Source organism: Corvus cornix, chromosome 2 (assembly GCF_000738735.6).
Source record: "Corvus cornix cornix isolate S_Up_H32 chromosome 2, ASM73873v5, whole genome shotgun sequence".
Taxonomy (NCBI): Eukaryota; Metazoa; Chordata; class Aves; order Passeriformes; family Corvidae; genus Corvus; species Corvus cornix.
In genome coordinates, this window is record NC_046333.1 from 150,479,459 (window position 1) to 150,501,367 (window position 21,909).

Genomic DNA, 21,909 nt, shown 5'->3' on the forward strand with positions numbered 1-21,909 from the left:
AGTTAAACACTGTTTAACTCAGGTCCATCATGTTCATTCTCTACAAGTTAGAAATACAGAATGGTTTGGGTTGGAAAGGACCTTAAAGATCATCTAATTTCAACTCTCTGTTGACTGATTACCATCAACAACCCACCTCAGGCATACACAGAATTCCCCAACTTCTGTGCTCTCCATTACTTCTCCAATTAATTGTATTTCAAAACAGTCACATTATTTGACTGTGGGTCAATAGACACTGCAAACACATTCTTCTGTAGAAAGTCATACCTTGGTCAGAAAGGAAATCCAGCATGGTCTGGAGCAGGAAGGAGAGATGCCTGACACACAGGGCAGGATTGCCCATTCTCCTGGAAGCATAGACAAGTTCATGGAGCAAACGCATCTGCACTGCAGCCCATCCCCTATGAGTTCCTGGAAAAAATGCAGGTATTTAATATATTTTAAACCTGGAAGTCATCACAAACCCATTGATTTTGGTTTTCTTCATATGCTAAGCAGTATTTTATGGCACTTACACCAATCACCCAAAGGTTGTTACAAATCCAAATCTTGTACTCAACACAAAAATTAGGATTGTGTTTGCTTGAATATCTAAACATGAAACCAATTTTTGTTTTATGTGCTTGTCTGTCAACTAAGAAATGTACCATTAAAATGCAGAAGATGAAGTTAACACTTCCCAGAAACCAAAATGGTACGCAAAACCTTTGAAGTTTTATGTATTTTTTAAATTCTCTGGACAATGCACATGAGATTTCATACAGAAATTGAAATCATAGAAACATAGAATGGTTTGAACTGGGAGGGACCTTAAAGATCATCTATTTCCAACTCCCTGCCATGGGCAGGGACACCTTTCACTAGACCAGGTTGCTCTAAACCCCATCTAACCTGGCCTTGAACACTTCCAGGGATGAGGCAGCCACAGCTGCTCTGGGCAACCTGTGCCAGGGCCTCAGTACCCTCACAGTAAAGAATTTCTGCCTAATATCCAATCTAAACCTACTCTCTGTCAGTTTGAAGCCATTCCCCCTTGTCCTGTCAGTCCATGTCTTTGTAAAAAAAAAAAAAAACAACTTGTAATTCTTAACTCTCTTTAAAGATCAAGCAAGAGATATTTTTTCTAAATGCTTTCCTGACCAATAAAAGCAGTAACACTTTAGAACACGAGGCACATATCCTGATTTTCAGTATTTAAAACTAAGTTTCAGACCATGAATTACTTCATATTTGCAGAGTATCTGTGGAAAGAATAAATAGATCATAACATAACCTTCCTTTCAGAACCATAATATGAAACACTCTTAATGAAGCTTAACCTGCTTTTAGTAGTAAGCAAGAGCAGTAATTTTTAAATAACAGATATTTCAAGAAGTGCAATACTTCATAAACTTCAACAGCCTTCCTTCTAATATCACCCATCAGCATTTGGCAAACTATTTTAGGAATATTTACTGCAACCAAACCTTGAGAGTTTATATTTTGAGAGTCTCATTATCTTTCATGTGTGAAATGTCATTTCTATCTTAGAGTGTACAGTGATCTTTCCATATGTCTCTAAAAGAGCCATTTTGGGGGTGAAAATCAGACAAAGCATTTCAGTGCAACATGAAGGAAAGGTAAAAATGAAAGATAAACACCAATCATGTCATTTTTTTGCCTTTTAAATCATCGTTTCTTGCAGAACTTCTACAACCTCTTCTCCCAACACAGTCCCATCCCAGACCACAGCATATTTTTCCCATCACATTCCTTCTTCCTAGATTAGATTCTCTGCATTTTTCCACCCAGTCCACGTGGCATTTTCTACCCCCCTCACATATAATTGGACTGCTAAATCGCAGCAGGTTAAAAAAAAACAACACTAACCATCCACAAATAAAGCTCAGCCCATCACTTCCTGCTCCTCTCCTGCAGTTACAACATTTAGGGAATGGTCCCCAAAACTGCTGCTATAGAACACAACACAAAGTTTTGGAAAGGTTTATTCAAAAGGAGCTGCCAAGCAGCATTTTAGTTGTCTCTGATCTAATTTGTGGGAAAATGTGACCTACTTGACCCTGTTAATTACATTATATGTATGTATGTGTGTCTACATACAAAAATATGTAAAATAACCTTTATGTGTGTCTATATACAAAAATATGTAAAAGGCCTTTTAATCTTTCATTATAAGATCAAACAACTACAAAACCAGAAGAAATACAATTTCTGATGCCAACAGCTGAAGGCACTTTAACTGAAAAAAAATCCAAAATAATATATTGACCTTTTTATGTACTGAGAAGCATATTATCAAAACAAAGACATTTTTGAAAAACATTAGAAATGAAGTTTTTGTAAATAAAACAATTACTTCCTGCAAACAGGGAACCACAGCAACAGGTTCAGCAGTGGCTCACAGAAATTTGGAATTATTGGAACAACATTAAGAGAAAGTGAAGGTACAGTGTTAAACAACTGCTTTATCTGTTGGAATTAGTTTCAGATTAGTAAATAATTTAGGTCTAGTATGAAATCTCTCAAGGAAATTATTATGGAAAGCCAGCTAAGTGCCCAACTGTGGTAATCCAAACTGACCTTTGCTGAAGTCCTGAGGGTCCAGGGAGAGGCTGTAGCCAGGCAGAGTCTCCAGCAGCAGCTTGTAGCAGGCCCTCCAGCCGGGCTCGGGGATGCTGGGGGCCGCGCACTGCATGGCTGCGATGCGCTTGAAAAACGCCGATTTGCGGTGGAAACCGATGCGCTCGTAGAGCTCTGACAGGATGCTGTAACGCTGGATCTTCTCCTCTTCTGAGAGCTGGAGTTGGAAGGGAAAAGAGAAAAGGACTGGTTTTTAATCAAAGATTTCAAGTGCTGAGTTTTAAAAAACAAACAGGAGGCAAAACGCAGTAGCAGACACTGGTGCTGCAGAAGGCCAGGGATTTGCACACACCCAGGCATGACAGCTTCTACAGCCAGGAAAACTTAAGCTCGGTTCAGCTGTTAACAAAAACTGCAAAGATGGAGTTCTGCAGCTTCAACTTTATTTGTAAGTGGTACTAACAAGTAAACAGTGAAAACAGTAACAGCTAAACAGCTCCACATGGAATGGAAGATACTTAACATGACAGTCATGTGAATGAAAGGAGTGCACAAATATGCCACTTCCAAGATTTACTGATTCACTAAGATTTTCATCCCTTTAAGATTAAATCTAATCTTAAAATCTCAGGCTATGAAAGCAAGAAACTACTGTCTCAATTTTTATGTCTCTAATCTTGTAAACCACAAAATTTTCATTCCACTAAACTGTACTGTGATTTATACACTGTGAGACTGAATCACAGAATCATAACATGGTTTAGGTTGCAAGGGACCTTAAATATCATCTTGTTCCACCCTCCTGCCACGGGCAGGAACATCTTTTTCTAGATCAGGTTGTTCTAAGCCCCGTCCAACCTGGCCTTGACACTCCCAGGAATGGGGCATCCACAGCTCCCCTGGCAAACCTGTGCCAGTGCCTCACCACTGCCTTGCATGAAGCAAGTTTTGGAGGGCAGCAATGAGTTCAATGGGAGCTTTTCCCAACTATGTGAAAAATAATGTCAAAGTAGCAAAATGTCATAGAAAGACACAGACCCAGGTTTCTTCACTGAGTCAAGTATTGTTACAGGCTGCCCAGGGACATGGTGGAGTCACCATCCCTGAAGGGCTTTAAAAGACATGTAGATGTGGCACTTGGGGACATGGTTTAGTGTTGGGCCTGGCAGTGCTGAGTTAATGATTTGCCTTGAGGTCTATTCCAACCTAAAGAATTCCATGATACATATGCACACTGCCAACAAGTGAGGTGGAATTTAGTTAAAGCTCCCTTAGGCTTAAAGTTGAAACAAACTTGGTAAGGAACTACCACCATGTGCTTCTTTAGCTTATCAGTGTATTGGTGTAAGTCACAGGCAACTTAATTCTTTTTGCCTCTGGCCTGGATGATAATCTTGCTTTGGAGTCAGCCAGCCAAGAAGAAACTGCCACAGAAACTCTGGATGATTCCTACTCTGTGTCCCAGGAACCAGCAGTGCAGACCAATGCTGACACCTAGTGCACAGGATATGGCACAATCAAAAGCAATGAGACATACTTTAAATTACTCTAAAGCTGCCAACACGTTTTGCAAAGGCGTTTCAAGTAACAAACTTCACCCAAAAATAGCCCTAAAGGACAGAAACAGCAATTCATTCTTCAAAACTGGAAGTATCAATCAGTGTGTTTAACTTCAGGCGCTTACAGGCTTGGACAGTCAAGGGAAGCTGTTCACCACACTGGCTGGCTTTTACATAAATCATTAGGTCTTGTAAGCAGAGCTTCAAAATGTCTTTTAGTCACTTAAGTCCTGATATAATTACAAAAAGTAGTCTGTTCTCAAAGGTCACTTCTAATTTTGGGCAAAGGGGTATGAGACATCAACAAGGAGTTTTCAGAGGGCACCACGACCTTCTCTGACAGTTCAAATCTTTGTACTTCAGGATATGAAGAGAGAGAGTAGCAAAGCATTTTAGAGAGTTTCAGACAATTTTTGAAGCTGAAGATGCTATTTTCTTCAGAACTGACAACAGAAGACAGTGAGAGATGCGAAAGTGCCAGCCATCCCTGAAAAAGACCAAGCCCTGTACCAAGAATTGTGAAAAAAGGCAACTGCACCAAGGTGAACACTTTCAGAAATCAGTGCAGCTGGAAAGAACAGAAGGCACAAAAAGAAAATACAGAAAAATTTTAAAGAAGCTTATCAGAGTTCCCAAAAGCAATCACTCAGAAAGAACATGAGGTGTCACACTTTAGTTACCCATTTATGCCATTTTTAACACGTTAGAAAAATAAAAAATAAGGCAGCAGAGTTGAAAAGGGCACAAGCACATAGTCAGGAAATAAAGCAAAAAAGCTTTTAAAAGCCCTAGCAAAAGCTATTCCTTAAATACAAATTCTGACAACGTTCACCCACCTATGGCAACTAAATTCTTCAAGATAAGGAAAGACAGAGTCATGCTATTTAGGTAGCCAAGAGCACTCACTAATAATTGGAACTATGAGAGAGGCAGCAGATTCCTAGAAAATTTTATTTTCATCATATATAAGTTTTTAACACTGTTACACAACTTGTTGCTTAATGGTTGTTCCCAAAGTTATTCAAGCATTTCCCTCAGTTGCAGGAAACTGTTTTTTCATCACCACAAAGACAGCAAAATTGCATTTTCGATGAGCACACACAGTTATGTGCTACCATTCAGGAATTTAAAAGAAGAGAAAAGGAGAAAAAACCCACACAGATACTCCAAGTAATTAATTCTGGGAAGACTGCAGCAGGCATTCTGCATGCCATGGATGTAGCATTCACAAACATCTTTCCAGACCCTACAAATTTATTAAAGCTTAATGCCTGTAAAGTGGCTGCAAAACAGCCACCACCTGAAGCACAGCATCATTTCCACCTGGTTAATTTTTATTTAACTGCTCTACCAAACCAAGTTACAACTGCACCTGGAAAGGCTGTAGGTCACTATTCAAGTAATAGAGCCGGTTTTTTCTAAGGCTTGTTTCAGGACAGGCTTTCAAGAACGCAGCTTTTTATTTGTTTTTTAATTATTCCTTACTACATTAAAATTTTATAATCTCACTTTCTCTGTAATTATATTTTATAATTTATTCCTCATAACTGGATGCAAAGTTAAGTCTTATTACCCTGCAGCTCATCAGAAAATACCAGTACATAATATTACTAGACTGAGTATGGAATTGAATTTATGGATAGGAACTAGTTTTCCTGTTTATGAGTCTTACACTTTAACCTGTGAGGTGTTTTTACTGCTGTAGAATATTGGTTGTGCTGGTGTTCTACTTACCTGCAAGTGAAAAACACTGTCCTACAGTTTATTCCCTCAGCTATCACAGGATGACTCCTCCTCTGAGTTAGTCCAAATCATAAATACAACCATTATTTGTTTCCATTTTATACAGTAAATTTTTAAAAGCTGTAAATAAAATTCTCAGCCATACCTCTCTATGGAAAATGCATTTCCCAGCCCTGGGGAAAGCCCAGGAAAGATTATCCTACTCTTATTTCACATAATAATGCGACATTGCTCCCCAGCCACACAGAGATCCCAGTCTGTACTGGTTTAGGCTGTACTGGTTGCAAGTTCACTGGCAGCTTAGGGCATGTTTTTCATGTTGCCAACGTTTGTGCTTGTGTATTATTAAGCAATAGCTATCAGCTGTTGAAGTGACAAGTACTTTGCCATTTACTGGGTGTTGGGGGTTAGGATTTTTTTCCTTTTGTTTCTTTCTCTCATGGAATTTTGTCCCATCTGTTGCTAAGAGACAACAACAACAACCGGCACTCAAGAGAGACAGAAGAAATGGCCAAGGCTGGGGAAGGGTGCAGCTGTCTCCTTTCTTACCTGGGGGTTTCCTCTTTGCAAGGGCAAAGATACCCTGAGATTTTGGCCGGGAGGTGAGGGGCTGGGCTCAGCGCCTTGCTCTCTCTCGGCATCGGAGGAGAGACAGGCTGTGGTCGCTGTGGGAAGAATTCGCCACTACTGCGGGGTTCCGTCTCCCGCTGTCTTCTCCTACCATGAGTGGAGCTTCGCTGGTTACATCAGCTGTTGTACTGGGTCCTTATTAACACCCGGTCTGACTGGAAAGGACCCTCACCATCTATTCGGGTACCTTGGGAAAACCAGGGACCCCGACCCTCTCCCCCTTCCCAGAGGGCGCATCTCCCAGGCTCCTTGCGACAGCTGCTGCAGAGGAGCCTGGCTGCTGCTGCTGCGCAGCCCCGCTGCTTTCTGCCACTGCCTCGGCTTTTTTGCTGCACTCTAACCCAGCACCCCGTGTCCACCCAACCTCCGCGGCTCCTGCTGAGGCTGTGGAGTTTTCTGTTTGTTACTCCGGGGTCTGCTTGTCCCTGCCGTCCTACCTCCACTCCGGGGCTCCTGCTGCAGCCCCTTTCCCCACCCAGCGTGCCCGCCATGACCCCGTCAGGGAGACACGGCTGAGCTCGCGCACAGCGCCCCCTGCAGGCGCGGGGGGAATCACCGCACCCGCCCTGCCCAGCCGGGAGCCACCAGCGCCCCCGCCGGCTGCGAGCGGAACTGCACCCGAGGGGAAAGGGCCCGACAGCCGAGCGAGGCCGGCACTGGGTTTCTGGGTTGGTTTGTTGTTGCTGCTGTTGTTGTTGTTTGTTTGCCTTGTTATACACAAATATATATGTATGTATTAGTAAAGGACTGTTACTCCTTTTCCCATATCTTTGCCTGAAAGCTCCGTAATTTCGGACTATAATAATTTGGAGGGAAGGGGGTCACATTTTCTTTTCCTTCCTTGACAGACACCTCCCTTTCAAACCAAGACACTATGTCTTAACATTTTTCTTCCGATAAAAAGTGGAAGTTGCAGTATCAGTGGTGTCAGGGAGAAAAATGGCAGTAATTGCTTCCACAAAAAGAAAAAACAACAATTTTGGAGTTTGCAGGCAACAAGAATAACAGCACTAGAACAGGACAGGTGAACAAAAAAGGGTGCAGAACTGCCAGCAAAAAAACAGGTTACAGAGTCAAAGAGAAGGCACTTAGCGCTACAAGGATAATGGCAATTAAGGGACTCTGTAACAAAATTGATGAGTTTTATGACAGCTTATCAATTAAATAATGTCTCATTTACACTTTGTTAGAAAATTGATGCCAAAGAAAGGATTCTCTGCAAATGAAAGAAAGTATTCTACCCCCATCATATATTTGCTGTCCCTGCCTGGTGCTTAATAAGGTCAATGGTGTGGACTTAAACTGCTCATCTTACCAAGATGTAATGAGCAAAAATCAGTAAGAAACCTAACAACTTTTTATTAGTTCTTTCAAACACAGCAGTCTCTCTGTGAGCAGTGACACTAAGCTTGAGACACTGATCAAGTGTTAATGTTGTTTTGTGGTGACACTGAGCACTTTCCCCACAGTTCCAAACACTGATTTCCCCCCTGAATTCCTTTCTGATTTGGCTTAATTAAGACTTTGCACTACACAACAAAGATTCAGTTGATTAAGAACACTAATCAGACCCTTCAGCTCATTCTGCAACAGGCCATTCTTGATTTGTTCAGTTTCACTGAAGGAGATGCAATCAAGAAAATTTTAAAAATCCAATGCAGATCAGTCCCCCGCAGCTGTTTTTCCTTAATACAACATCACAAGAGAACAACTATGGATTTTTTTTACCTTCACAAGGGAGAACAAGCAAGAGAGTCTTTAATCTCAAACTAAGTCCTCATGTTTTTAGATGAACTGTCAATACCTTGCAAACCAGACTCACAGATGTGAAAATCCTCAGAAGTCAAGCTCTCATCAGAAGGAAGGCAGTGATACAGAAAATAAACTGGAGTCTCCTGAGTCTAAGTAACTTTCAGTAAATTCTGTTGAATGACCAAGAAAAAAATAACTGGACTTTCCAACTGACCTGCCGAAGGTTGATATAAACTGCATTTTGCAGAAACTCAGAGGCTTCCATGCTCCTCTTCTGTATTGCCAGGACTCTCACTGCCTTCACGCAAGCTTCCAGTTCAATCACACCAGCGTTCTTGTACTTGGAGAGGGAGAAAATTAAAATAATATTGAAGTATTGCACCCGTTAGATTTTATAAGCATTTCTGCTCAGCACATAAATCAGCTGTCACATTGTCCAAACCCAGCAATTCCTTAATGCTAATGACTACAGTGTTAAATTATCAACATATGCCCACGTGAAAATTAAGGTGTCATCTAAAATATTATTATGCAAAACAAGCATTTTCAGCCTCTTCACTCACTTCTCTTGAGACACAGCACAGCTTCAGTCTGAAAGTTCAGATAAGGAGAAACTCTGGGAATACCGGTACCCTTTGGGATAACCTCATATAAATGGTTGGTTGTGGGTGTTGCGTCTGCAAATAAATTCTACCTTCACGGTGCAAATATTTTTATTACTGCATCCATTTTCTCTTTAGTTAAAACAATATTCCTGACGACCAGAGAATTAGAAACCAATCTGAGTGTTCCAGTATCTGTTTGCAAAACCTTTGCTGTAAATGACTGTTAAGTGATTTAGCTTGCTTAAGGAAGGTAAAGAAACAATGCAGATGCCCACGGAACTGTTTGTGCTCAGATAACAAACAGGCAATTTTCTAGCCAGACAATCTGATCTGGTGATTTCCTCAAACAACACTGATACTGGATATTTGATTTGGCCCACCTCCTGCTGAAGTTAAGCTCTTTTCAGGTATTTATATCTGAAAACTAATGGGGGAAAGCAAGCTCATAACAAAATGCAAGAGTTACGCCAGCAAAGCTGTCCCATATTCCTCTCTCATGCATTTATATTGGCAAAAGCAAATCACTGGAGATTTAATCTATTTTAGAAAGTGCTACAAAAGTTTTTTCAGCTCAGTGAGAACACAGGAAATATGTAGAAAGTGCTGCTTCCTCAGCATTAGAGCAAGGAGTTACTCTGTCTGTAGGTCTAGAACAGACAGAAGGTAACTGCTCATCTTGCAGGGTTATAAATCAGTCCTGGCACAAAGCTTTTTGTTATTTCAAGTGAAGCTGCAGTGAAGCACAGTTATTACTTGTTGAGAGCATAGTGCATATTATAAATAAACAAAATATAAATATCCTGCCCTAAGCCCAACAAAGTCCAATAATTTTATACTTCTAGAGACATGATACTCTTTCTAGATGAGCAAGGTACCCTTAAGGTAACATTAAAAAGCTGAGTGCATCCTTGACAATTACTGTTTTATTGAACGATTCAAATTTATCTGACACTATGCCCAGAACTATCACCTTTAATTGCTCCTGATCATAAATTAACTCATGCACACAACTGAACCTGTTTCATTTGGAGAGTCTCCCTTCAACTTGGACATGAAAATGCCTGTAATAAATATTTACAAGCTTAGTCTAAAGATACTTGAAAATACCTGAAGTTAAAAAGTTGTTAAATAACTCCACTGCAATACAATTAAACTTAGCTTTACTGTTGATGTGGACAATGGGCCTCTATTTTCACGGTACAAAATAATTCTTTTTCTTTTCCTATTATGAATGTACACATTAAGATCCTTTACCATATCAGGCTCTGAGCATTTGCACAAAAACCTAAAAATTCCTCCAGGAGAGCTGGAAACTGTTTTACAAATTTCACTGCTTTAGAAGATCTTCCAAAACCAAAGCCACAGAAGTTCACTGTCGAAAAGAACCTCAGTGATTTTTTTTTTTTAATAACCAGGATTACCTTGCCATAGTAAGAAATGGCTTCTTTATATTTTTCTATGATGTCTTCAGGACTAAGGCAGTTCTTGGCACGTCCTATCTCAGCACTGGTATCTGCATTTATCCCGTTGGAAGTCAGAGCACCTAGAACAGAACAAGGTCAGAAATGAGCACAATGACTCTTGGCAAATGCTAAATACCTAAAAAGCAAACTAGGGTATGTTGTAGGTTTGACATAGAATACACAAAGTACACTTGCCCCACGTAGAAAGAAAGGAAATAATCTCTCACTTAATAAAAACCAAATATATTCATGATTTTTAGCACTTATCTGAGTGTTTATGAATAAAGTAACAGATTGCTAAAATTATATTATGGCTACATCTGAATACACAGTTTTAATCTGAACTATTCCTCATTCTACTTTAAAACTGTGTTTCTAAAGCACACCTTAGGGGGGAAAAAGGCTCAGACAAAACACTAAGAAATTGGTTTTCTTACATAAGAAAGAAGGCAAGAGACAGAAAGGGTCTATATGAAGGATAAGAATGCGAAGTGGAAGCCAAGAAAATCTGGGGTATTAGAAAGAACATGAAAAATTTATTTATAAAATTTGATTTTATTGAGGAGTTAACATAATAAAAGTGAAAATACATCAAAGGTTTGGCAAGGCTCGATACCTTCTTACGGGTTGCTTAATCTGTAGGGTTTTACTGTAATTTAGTTAGGCTTATACAGTAATTTATTTCTCCAGGAGGTTTCCCTGCTAAGATGGTAAAAAAAAAATCTCTTGTGTTTCAGAGCTGGCCCTAACTCTCAACAGACAGCTAAAAACTACTGTGAAAGATATTTCTGAATATACTGAGGGAGCAGAAAGAATGTTTCTTTAAATACTTAAATGCTAAGGCAACTTTTTTCATATGGTTATTAACCTTGAGGAATCAGACCAAGCACATCTATAGATTAACAATGTTTTTAGGGAAGCGAAAGATGTTTGTTCATGATGACTGAGAGAGCACCATGACACTACAGGACTACATGTGACCATTCAGGTTGGTCACTTCAAAAATATTTTTAAATCCTCACTACTCATGGAAAGAAATCCTGTTGATTAGAATTTATGGAAACACAATCACGAACTACAGTATTTATTTTGTGCCAGTTACCCTTCGGTCTCTATAATTTCTCCAGATTTATAATCTAGTTTTGGCAAGTGGCAATATCTATACAATTGCAAAACACATCAAGTAACAGAAGAAAATACTTTGGAAACATGCAGGAAAATAATGTACCTGGATCAATGAGAACTTCCTGTGCCCCTAAAAGGAGGAACAAAAATGATTTTTTTTCAGCCTTAAATAGAGCCAGCAAAGTAAGTTCTTATAATGTTTTATAACATCAGGCTTGAACAAAATAATCAGATTTATCAGGATCATCACTGCTATTTTGAAGGACTACCAATTATAATCAAGTAGTCACCGTATGTTAAATCTCATTTTGTTAATAAATAAATGTAAAAAGTCCCATAAACTTGCAATGAATTCTAAGATACATTAAGAAGAATTTCAGAATTTTCAGTGTATCATTTAAAGCCATATCCTTTTTTCTTTATCCTTATTGTTTTAGTTGGCAAGTTTCCATCACAGTCCACTTAGTATATTTTAATGCCAGGACCTACAGTACTTAATTCTCCTTGTGGGAGGCTCATTTAATCTGCACAATACTCTAGAATAACATTTTCAAGTAATTTTATCCCTTTTAATTGTTACTAATTTCACTCCGTCAAATTTTCTGAATAATTGAGTCATGTCAACCCAATAAGCCAGACTGTCCATGTAAGAGTTGCCAAGAGTATTGCAGAGTTAAGATTATCAGGTTATGTAACACCTCACTGCCCTAACCTTTGGTTAAACATGGCAATAAAATTGTTAATATCAAGGGTTAAGCAGCCAAAAACAATTATTTTATCAGCAAGACAGGCTCTCCCTTCAGTTGATTTGCTTGGATTCCAGACAAGTGAAGCAGAGATTTAGATCTAGACCCAAAGACATGCCAACACTTCACTCAAGTGTCCTAATTGTGCCTGGGGAAAGATGAAGGTCAGGCAACAAAATCAAGAGCTTAGAACTCCCAACAAATAAAATCCAGTGGAGAAACCCAAAACAGACAATGACCTAAGCATAAAGCAAACCAGACTCATCTTGTTTGACATACAAATCCCATAACTGACAGACCACAGCCAGACTTCCTGGCCAGGAGGAACTGGGAAACTCAGAATCTTCCTTTACACTGAAGGTTGCAAAGACACATCCAGGAATTCGAGGGGACATGGCCTAAACCTGTCCCCATGCAAACTAAAAGGTTTAGATACCTGAGAAGTCAAAGTTGCCTTTTCACAGAATCACAGAATGGTTTGGGAAGGGACCTTGAAGACCATCAAGATCCAACCCCCTGTTCATGGGCAGGGGCACCTTCCACTAGAGCAGACTGCTCAAAAACCCCATCCAACCTGGCCTTGAACACTTCCAGGGATGGGCAGCCACAGTATAGAGCAGAAGCTCATTTGTATTTTGGAGCTTCTCTTTCCAAAGTTGTTTCTATCTAAAGCAGACACCATATTTGCTGAGCAGCCAGGTCCTGTGCTGTAGCCTAAAAATGTCAAATGATGGAAATCACAATGGATTCCAGAGGAAGATGTTTCTCTTGTCTGGATCTGGGCAGGAAACTTCATCCTGTGAAGGCTGAAGTACAGGCACAAGAAGAGGTGTGATTCCAGGTACAAGAGGAAGCACTACAGGTAACTCTCTCATCTACATGCCTCAAAATTAGGCACAAATGTCAGTTCCAAGTGTGACATTTCTTGATTTGTGCAGAATTTGGAAACCCTTTTTTTTCTGGCTTTATCCCACAGAAAGATACAGTGGAATTTATTCCACAGATTAAACAGTCCTCACAGAATTAATTACAGCGAAACAGATTATAACCAAAGGTGCAGTTTGAAAATATTTTAAATGAAAAGCACGGTAGAGACAAGAAAAGGTAATAAAAATAAACTTTCAGAAAACTTTGTAAGAAAATGACATCACAGCAACAGCTGTGCAGGAGAGAGGTCAGCAGTGCAGACCTAAAATCATAGAGATCATAACTGGAGTTAGGGAACAATATCTAATGGGCCACAAAGTAATATTTTCATCTGCAGAGGATGACAAAAAAAAAAAACTGTGATCAGTTTTTCTCCACAGAAAAGTCCTTTGAAAATTTTGTCATATGAAACTAAAACATTTATAAAATACAACTACACCAACAAGTTTGCAAACAGGACTTTGAAATAGAGAGATTTAAGTCTCAACTTAAGTAGAGACCCAGTAATAATATACCCAAAATATATCCAATTATTCTGATAGTTGTGACTTGTTACCTTCTTTAGTAACAAGGAGTACCCATGACAAACAAATAGATTGCAACATCTCCTATTAAATATTCATTGAAAAGTAGACAAAGGTCACTAACCAGGTGAAATTATAATAACCAACATAAAATGCGTTCATAGGTCATGGGACCAAATGCACAGATTTTAATGACTAGATATGGTATGAAAAATTAGTATTCTGTCCTGAAATAAGGTAATTTTACTGTCAATTATCTGGGTTCAACACATGCAGTTCTTAATAAAGATAATACAAAGCAGGTGTTTACTAGTGTGGTAGTTTAAATTTAGTTCGATGGATAGGTTGCTAAACAAATGAAAAAGCTGGTACCGCCTCTGCGATTTACATATTTAAAGAAAGAACAAGGACGAGAAGTTCCTTCTGTTCCTGTTTCCCCCCTCTGGGGTGGCGAACGTGGGAGGCCCCCGGGCCCCATCCCGAAGCGGGCCCGAGAGCCCCTGGCGCGGGGCGAAGCCGTCGGGAAAAGCCGTCGGGAAAAGCCGTCCCAGCTCCGCGGGCAGCCGAGGCCAGCCTGAAACGACAGCGCGGCTCCTGGGGCCGGCGGGCCCCTGCCGGGCAGCCAGCGCGGGTCGTGTGGAACCGAGCAGAAACAGCATGCAGCCGACAACGAGAGACATGGCGACTTCTCCCCAGCACGGAGCCAGGACAAGAAACAAGATCAACTTCTCAGCCGCAACTTAACAGGCACCAGCTTTCTTCCAAGTCAGAGAGAAAGGAGAAGTGAGATCATGTGAGGTGAAGCCAACATGGCAGAACCAAGGGCAGTAAAGCAGGCACTCCCAGCACCAGAGCTGAAAATTCTCCTTGCAAGCCTTGGTGAAGACTATAATACAGCAATTTGTTTTCCCTATAATTCATAAGATGATGTACATGGGGGGATGTAGAAATCCACATGTAGTTCATGAGAAATACTCACACCAGAGTATACAGATGGCGGTGAAAGACTTCTAGAGATTGAGAAGAGGGCCTTTACTTTCAGGCTGGAATAGCTCATCCTTAAGAGACTGAAGCCCCATGACTGTTATGACCCATGATGAGCAGTGTGGAAAGACTGCAAGATTCATGGGAGGGATATTTTTTTACTGCAGCAGATTTCGGGCAGACTGTTGTTTGTGAAAGTTTGAAACCACATTAAAGAAGTTTGCAGAGAACTATCTTCCATGGGATGAATCCCATGGCACAGCAGAAGAAACTCTTTTCCAAAAACATAAAGAAAGACTCTTAAGAAAGTAAACACTGAACCCAACTCCATGTTTGTGTCCTTTGTGCGGGTTGGTGGAAAGAGGGAGGTACTGGAAGAGAAAGGTGTTGTGGGAGTTTGCTTTAATTTCTTATTATTTCTTTTTACTTTTAATTCTGTTAGTAATTAATCTTCTTTATACTATAACTGTTTAAGTGTGGACCTGTTTTGCCTTGAAGTCTTTCCATTTTCCTCAATAATCCTCATTTCACTTTGTTTTTATTTGTGATGCTTGGTGCCTAACCAGCATCAAACCACAACTACATTAGGACTTATAAAAGAGTAAGATGGGTGGTTGCTTCCTTTAGATTAAGGACTTAATTTTGACCACACTTCACGCAAGAGAACTTTACACCAGCACTTGAACCCAGCTATGTTTCAGTCCTGGGTGAGTACATACAAAGCAGCAGCTATGCTGGGTTAGCCCAAAGGCCCTGTAGCTCACACTAGTCAATGTGTTTTCACTTCCCTACCCCAGCCCAGCCTCTCCTGGAAGCCACAGAAACTTTCAGGAGCCATAACAGCATGTGACAAGTGTCAGGTTATGTGACAGGCTGATCTGCACAACTACAAAGGAGCAGAGAGGATCAGTGACCATCAGTTGAACCCCAGTAACCAAATCAGAGCCAGCAGAGCTGTGCGGGGGTGAAGCCCAGCAGCTCAGTTACACAGACAGCTCTCTGGATCCTCTTACAGACTGGGGGGGTCACTGCCTACAGGGATATGGGGCTCATTATAGGGAAAGAACATCTTAGAACTGTACAAGATTCCTTTTGGGGTGTAGGGGATGAGCCAAAGACAAGAAGAAGGAGGGATTGAGGCAGTGTAGGTAACAAGCATGGAAAAACAGAGGGGAGTGCATGTGTGTGTGCTGGTCTAAGAAACAACAACGGGAATGGGCTCTGGGTCTCAGCCTCGTGGGTCAAGGTGCCAGCAACTGGTGCAGTCCAGTGGCCAGCTCCTGGACAGACTGAGGCTGTGTGTGTGTGTACCCTCTATGTTGCTCCAGGCCTGCTGGGGATTCCTGCTCAGCCTCCTATGCCGAGACCTGGGGACATGGAGCTACAGCAGCCTTGCCTCTGTCACACCACTCTGAATGACAAGGAGTTCCATGTCATACCTATAGGCTGGATAAAGAGTCATTCCTTTCATCTGCTTCGCCATCTGCTAAGCTGTCTGATGTCCTCCAGTTCTTCTTTTGAAAGAAACACTGAACCTTCAATCCCTACCCATCCTCTTCCACAATATTCACTGTATTACGGATAACTCTCATGTTTCTCCTCAGCCATCTCTTTTGTAATCCAAGAGTTTAGAAAAAGTATACTAAACATTAAAAATTACACTGGTTTATTGGCATTTCATTAATGAAATCTATTTATTTATTACACGTTGACCTTAGGATAGCAAAAAAACTATGAATAAAATGTACCCAACTTATTTTTCTTAATACATGCAGCTGTGCCACGTCATATTTTATGAAAACTGCCTGCATCTCGTCTAGCAAAATTCAAACTAACACAGACACTACTAACAATCAGGTGAAGAAATCAAAAGCTTTGCAATTCTATGCAAAGCACATGTCTTAACATTAACACCAAAACAGAAACGTAATTGCAAAAATCTTTAAAAAAAACCAAACAACTCTTCCCCCAACCTCCCTCCTTTGATTAATCCTGTCATCTGCATAATTTTAGAGTTAGGAAATAGGGAGAAGTTTTTCAGATGTTCAGTGGTGGCAAACAGAATAAAACTGAAATGCCATTCTTACCTGGCCTGTGCCTGTTGCCTGCCTCAGCAGAAAGAGAACCTCCTTGAGCTCTGCGAGGTCCAACTTTACCCCCAGTGCCACCCGGATAGTGATAGATGACAGATGCTGAGCACAACCCCTCAAGGGCAGCTGCAGAGAAAAGAAAAAAAAGCCAACAGATTAGCAGAGACATTTGCAAGAAGTGAAGTATCACATCATACAGTCCATTTGCACAAACAAAATATACCTGAAATTGGAGGTCTAATGACAAAGGCCACAGAAAATTCTGAGATGCTTAATGTGCTTTTCACCTCTGGGTTCACCCTCGGAACTCCCACTGCCCCAACCCTACTAAAACAATCTGCAGGAGTAAGAACTTGTCACTGTAGAGGAAGCTCACATGAAAAGCACTTAATCCAATTGGATGCAATTCCACAAAACCAGGTAAGATGCCAAAAGAGCTGACCAAGGTGAGACCACTCTCTCATCACCTCCAGCAGGTTCATGCCCATTGCGGGAAGTTTCTAATAGCTGGAAAAAGGGAAATGTCATCTTCTTTGAGAAGGAAGTACCAGTACAGACAGATCAACATCAGCTCCCTGGAGAGGCTACACAGAAACCCTTCTAGAAGCACATGAAGTGAAAGAACGTGTCTGGGAACAGCACACATTGAGTTATTGAGGGTAAGTCAGTCTTTGGCAACCTCACTGCCTCCTATAATGAGATGATAAGCTCAGTGGACAGAGGAACAGCAGTGGATGTCGTGTATTTTGGCTTTCAAAACATCTTTGGACATGCTCTCCCACAGAATGCTTGCAGCCAAATCGGGAAGATTGGGATAGCTGGCCTACAGGTAGGTGGGAAATTGGCTGGACAGCCACACTCAAAGGACTGTGATCAGCCAAATGGCTGCCTGTGACCAGTGGTGTCCCTCAGGGGGACAATACTCATACCTTCATTAACTGCCTGGATGATTGCACAGAGCACACCCAGAAACTTCCTGGGTGATACCAAATTGAGGGGAACAGTAGGGCAGGCCTTCAATGCAGAGAGAACTTTCCAGGCTGGAGATAGGGCCTGACAGGAGCCTCATCCCAAAGCAAGGCTGGTGGAAGGCCATCAGAAGGGTCGGGGGACTGGAGTTCCTGAAGCAGAGAATATGAGAAGCAGAGAGAACTGGGCTTGCTCAGCCTTAAACAAGAGGCTGAACGTCAATGTCCCTGCTGCCTTCGAAACACCCAGTGGGAAGGCAGAGAGGAGATGGAGGCAGGTGCTTCTCAGAGGTGCAGAGATCGGATGAGAGTCAACACAAGCTGACACAGGAAGTTCTGCTTTAAGGTAGGACTAATTTATGTTTTGTTGTTGGGTTTTTCCAAATTATAACCAGCAAAATGTTAGAACAGGTTGCTCAAAGACTGTAGAACTTCCATCATTAAATACACCTGAAACTCAACTGGACAGGTCCCTCAACAACCTGATTTAACTGGATGTGATATAAGCAGGAGATCAGACTTACAGACTTACCAAATAATTTGGATTGGAAGAGTCCTCTGGAGGCCTCTAAGTATAATTTGAGGAATCCTGACCATTTAAATTTTTGGAATTGTAGAAGGAAAGAAGTGGGAGGTCAAAAGGTGTTAAGGTTTTCATAGTATGTAACCTGCAGGGCCATTAGGAATATAAATGGGTTTCCACATAGAATGAGAAAGCTAAAAGCAGACCTGGAAATAGTGATTGTCCTGAAAGGGTGTGAAACTGAGAAGCAGAAATTGTGCTCAAAGATCATTTGTATAGCCAATAAATAACAAAAAGCAGAAAAAAAGGAAAGGAAAGGATGGAGAAAAGGCAGGGAAAAAAAGCAAATCCTAGGACATACTATGAAAGGAAGTCATGCCAGTGGAAGTTTAACACTTGTGGCTTTGGTAGATGGAAAGGCAAAAATCTTTTCCTAACAGTCCACACTGGACATCCATAGGAAATATTTTTAAAATACCTGTACAAGCCAGTGAAGGAAATCAAATACTTTCCAAGGAATCATTAAAAAATCAGGCACAATTTTTAAATACATGCTTTACTACAGTAACACAATTTATCCTGTTTAGGTTTTCCTAAACACATTCCTTTCTCATATCTTTATTAAGCAATTTTTGCTTCAGCTTAACTGTTACACCTGATATTCAGATGTTGGTCACCAAAATCATTCCTACTTTTCACTATGCCTAAGGAAATGATAGGGGATAGTTTGATTTACTTGTGTTTAGCAACTACCACCACTTAACCCTACCTCCAAGCCACAGGAAGTCATTGACAGAGCGCAGCAGTTCCACTGCCATGTGATAATGCACCAAGGAATCCTGCAGCATTCCAGCCTGCAGACACAGGTCTCCAACGTGCTTCCGCATCCGGCCCTGGCAGCGCTTCTTGTAGTGTCTGCAAAATGAAAGGTGCACTTTTACTGGCAGGGAATGCTTGTTTGAGGTAATAAACACCTGAAGTCCATTTTCTTTCCTCTTTAATAGCAGATCAGCATTAATTTACTCTCTGTCTCTGAGCAAATATGAATGCTAACTAACGTAATATGCAAAAGAACCAACAATTTGAGGATATATTTGAGGAAAAAAGCAACGTATCACGTTTTGGCTACACAGCATTCACACAGCTAGAGTCACACCCCCTGAAAAGCTCCAAAGCAAGGTTCCTGCAGACTACAGTGAGTATTTGGCTGCCTTTCCAGAGCTGATATGCTGCTTTTTTGCTTTTTCAGTACACCCAAAAGCTCATTGTTAAGCCAGGGTGGTCTGCCTTCTTTCTTTCCCTCAGTAGGGAATGGATTGTTCTTGTGCTTAGGGAAACTGTTCTTGAATAAATCCCAACACTCTATGGATGCTTCCCATGGAATTCCTCACATTTTGGTTCTGAGCATATTAAAGGTGACCTTTCCAAAATCCTGCTCCAGCCCTCTGCCCTCCTCTGCTGGGACCCTCTCCACACACAGCCCAAAGGTGTCAGGGGCCCAGAACCTCCTCAGACCCCCCCAGACCTCACAAACCTCCCCCTGCTCCCAGCCCCTTCTTTTAAAGGGATGATGAGTGAAAAAGCACAATCACTTCAGGCAACAGCTGACAGGATTTCTCTTCCTCCTCTTTTTTTTACATGTTAAAATAAATGGTGATGTTCTTTCCAAATGAACAGACAAAGCCTACTGAAGATATTCAACGGACACCTTGGTACAGCTGAAAAGGCAACTTGGGCATAAATCTGTGTGATAACAGCACTAACCTTATTACTTTATTTGTTTTCTAAGTAAGTTTCAGCTAAAGAAACATAAGAGATGTAAAGCAAGATACACTGGACTTGGAAAACACCCCATGGTTTAAGTGACAGTTCAGAACAACTCTGCTCTCCCAAGTCTATGAGCAATCCTCCTGTTCTCCCTCCTGGAAAAGTATTCCATGGCAAGAATGTCCTTGCACTATAATTATAAAACTGTTTATGAGGGAGAAATTTAAATGTCAACTTAGATATTTTATTAATTTATCTGTTACTTTCAATAGTATGTCCTGTTGTTCTAACAATGTCTAAGTACATAGGGGTATGAAAATTGATTTTCCACACATCACACCAAGGAAAAATAGACTTTTATTTCTTTGGATGGTTTAAACTAAAATAAAAGTTTATCAGAAATGAAACTGTAATGAAAGTAATTGCTGTAGATGTCATTCTTTATTGTATACATGAAGTCCAAAGAATCTGGCAAAAATACAAAGAGCTATCTTGGATTGACATAGTTCTAAACTTTTCACTTTTAGATGTAGTGATACTTTTTCAATTTAATTAAGTTCATCAGAATAGCTGTTGAACAGGTTGCCCAGAGAAGCTGTGGATTCCCCATCCCTGGAAGTGTTCAAGGCCAGACTGGGTGGGGCTTGGAGCAACCTGGGATAGTGAAAGGTGTCCCTGCCCGTGGCAGAGGGATTGGAATGAGATGATCTTGAAGGTCCCTTCCAGCCCAAACCAGCCTGTGATCTTTTAAAAAGTTACCGGGACTATTTGAACTTAACAACTTCAAACAAAAAAGAAACCCAAAAAAACCTAGGGTAACACCCACTCTCCAGATGCTAAACTCTTATTCCCTAGAGTGAGAACTTAATATAAGAGGAATGCCAAGGTTATGGAATGCAACCAGGTTTGGGGAAGTGGGGGGTTTTTCCAGCAAAGAACTTCCCAAAGGACCCTAGAGATGAACTGAAGTGTCACTGAAATAATCTCCATAAGGCATCTGAACAGATTGTCTTCATGAAGTCTGTAAGGTAGAAATGAAAAAAGGGAAAGAGGCACGGAACATGTAAAATATAATGGTAGGAATAAGGATATTCATTTATTTCCCTTAGATTTTAAGGCAGAAAGGCCAGGAGAAATGTCAAGAATCCAAACAATTTCATGTTACTGGTTTATTTGCCTTCAAGGCTGTTAGTTTGGCCAAAGAGAAGCAACTTTTCAGGCACCAAATAATGTCTTACTCCTTGCAGTTGGTTTGGAAGAAGGAGATGAAGAGAAAGTAACTGATTTATATGGATCAGGACAGAAATTTAAAAAGAGAAAATATATATAAAGTACAGACAATGGCCTTATAAAAACTAAAGAGAAAAGCTATGGGAACCAGTATTACTGTCTACAAAAAAAATGGAAATAATAAAAGGAGACAAGAAGTATGTCTCCTATTGCTTCTCTCCATCTAAAAAGTTACAAATAATTCCTATATAAATGTATGCACTTCTCTGATCTATCACACCATATTCACAATTGATGTGTTGACATTAAATGAAGCTCAATACAACTGTTGTTCTTTATCTTTCAGATGTGTCAAGAAATTGAAATATTTATATTTTATTTTTCAGCAAGCATATATTTAATAGATCTGTTTAAGAAAAAAAATACAAGAAAACTTAAAGTGAAAACTAAAACTGCTGTGTATGAACTATGGAAGGGCACCAAATCTTACCAAGATTTCAGTCTGAGCTTTGAGTTATAGAAAAATAACTCTATCAAAAAAGTTCCTTTGCAATCTTGAATCATCATTGCACAGGAGAATATAAATTGGTTATAAATCAGATTTTCCTAATGTCTGTACTCCAGAATGACAATAACATTTTAAATGTTATATTGCTTTAATTTTTTTGTTTGTTTTTCACATAAGTAGTG

General features: G+C 40.4%; 1 protein-coding gene across 6 annotated transcripts in view; it reads right to left on the bottom strand.

Annotated features, from left to right (window-relative positions):
* Positions 1-21,909, bottom strand: part of TRAPPC9 (trafficking protein particle complex subunit 9) — a 462,128-nt gene that overhangs the window by 431,829 nt on the left and 8,390 nt on the right. For 5 of the 6 annotated variants that reach the window (XM_039548554.1, XM_039548551.1, XM_039548552.1 and 2 more), the window contains 7 exons: positions 18,992-19,137; positions 16,729-16,857; positions 11,564-11,590; positions 10,294-10,415; positions 8,482-8,607; positions 2,584-2,800; positions 271-414 (listed from right to left, as the gene is read on the bottom strand). In XM_039548554.1, coding sequence (XP_039404488.1) covers positions 271-414; positions 2,584-2,800; positions 8,482-8,607; positions 10,294-10,415; positions 11,564-11,590; positions 16,729-16,857; positions 18,992-19,137 — 911 coding nt within the window. The remainder of the gene's footprint in view (positions 1-270; positions 415-2,583; positions 2,801-8,481; positions 8,608-10,293; positions 10,416-11,563; positions 11,591-16,728; positions 16,858-18,991; positions 19,138-21,909) is intronic. The other variant, XM_039548555.1, reaches the window with a different exon arrangement.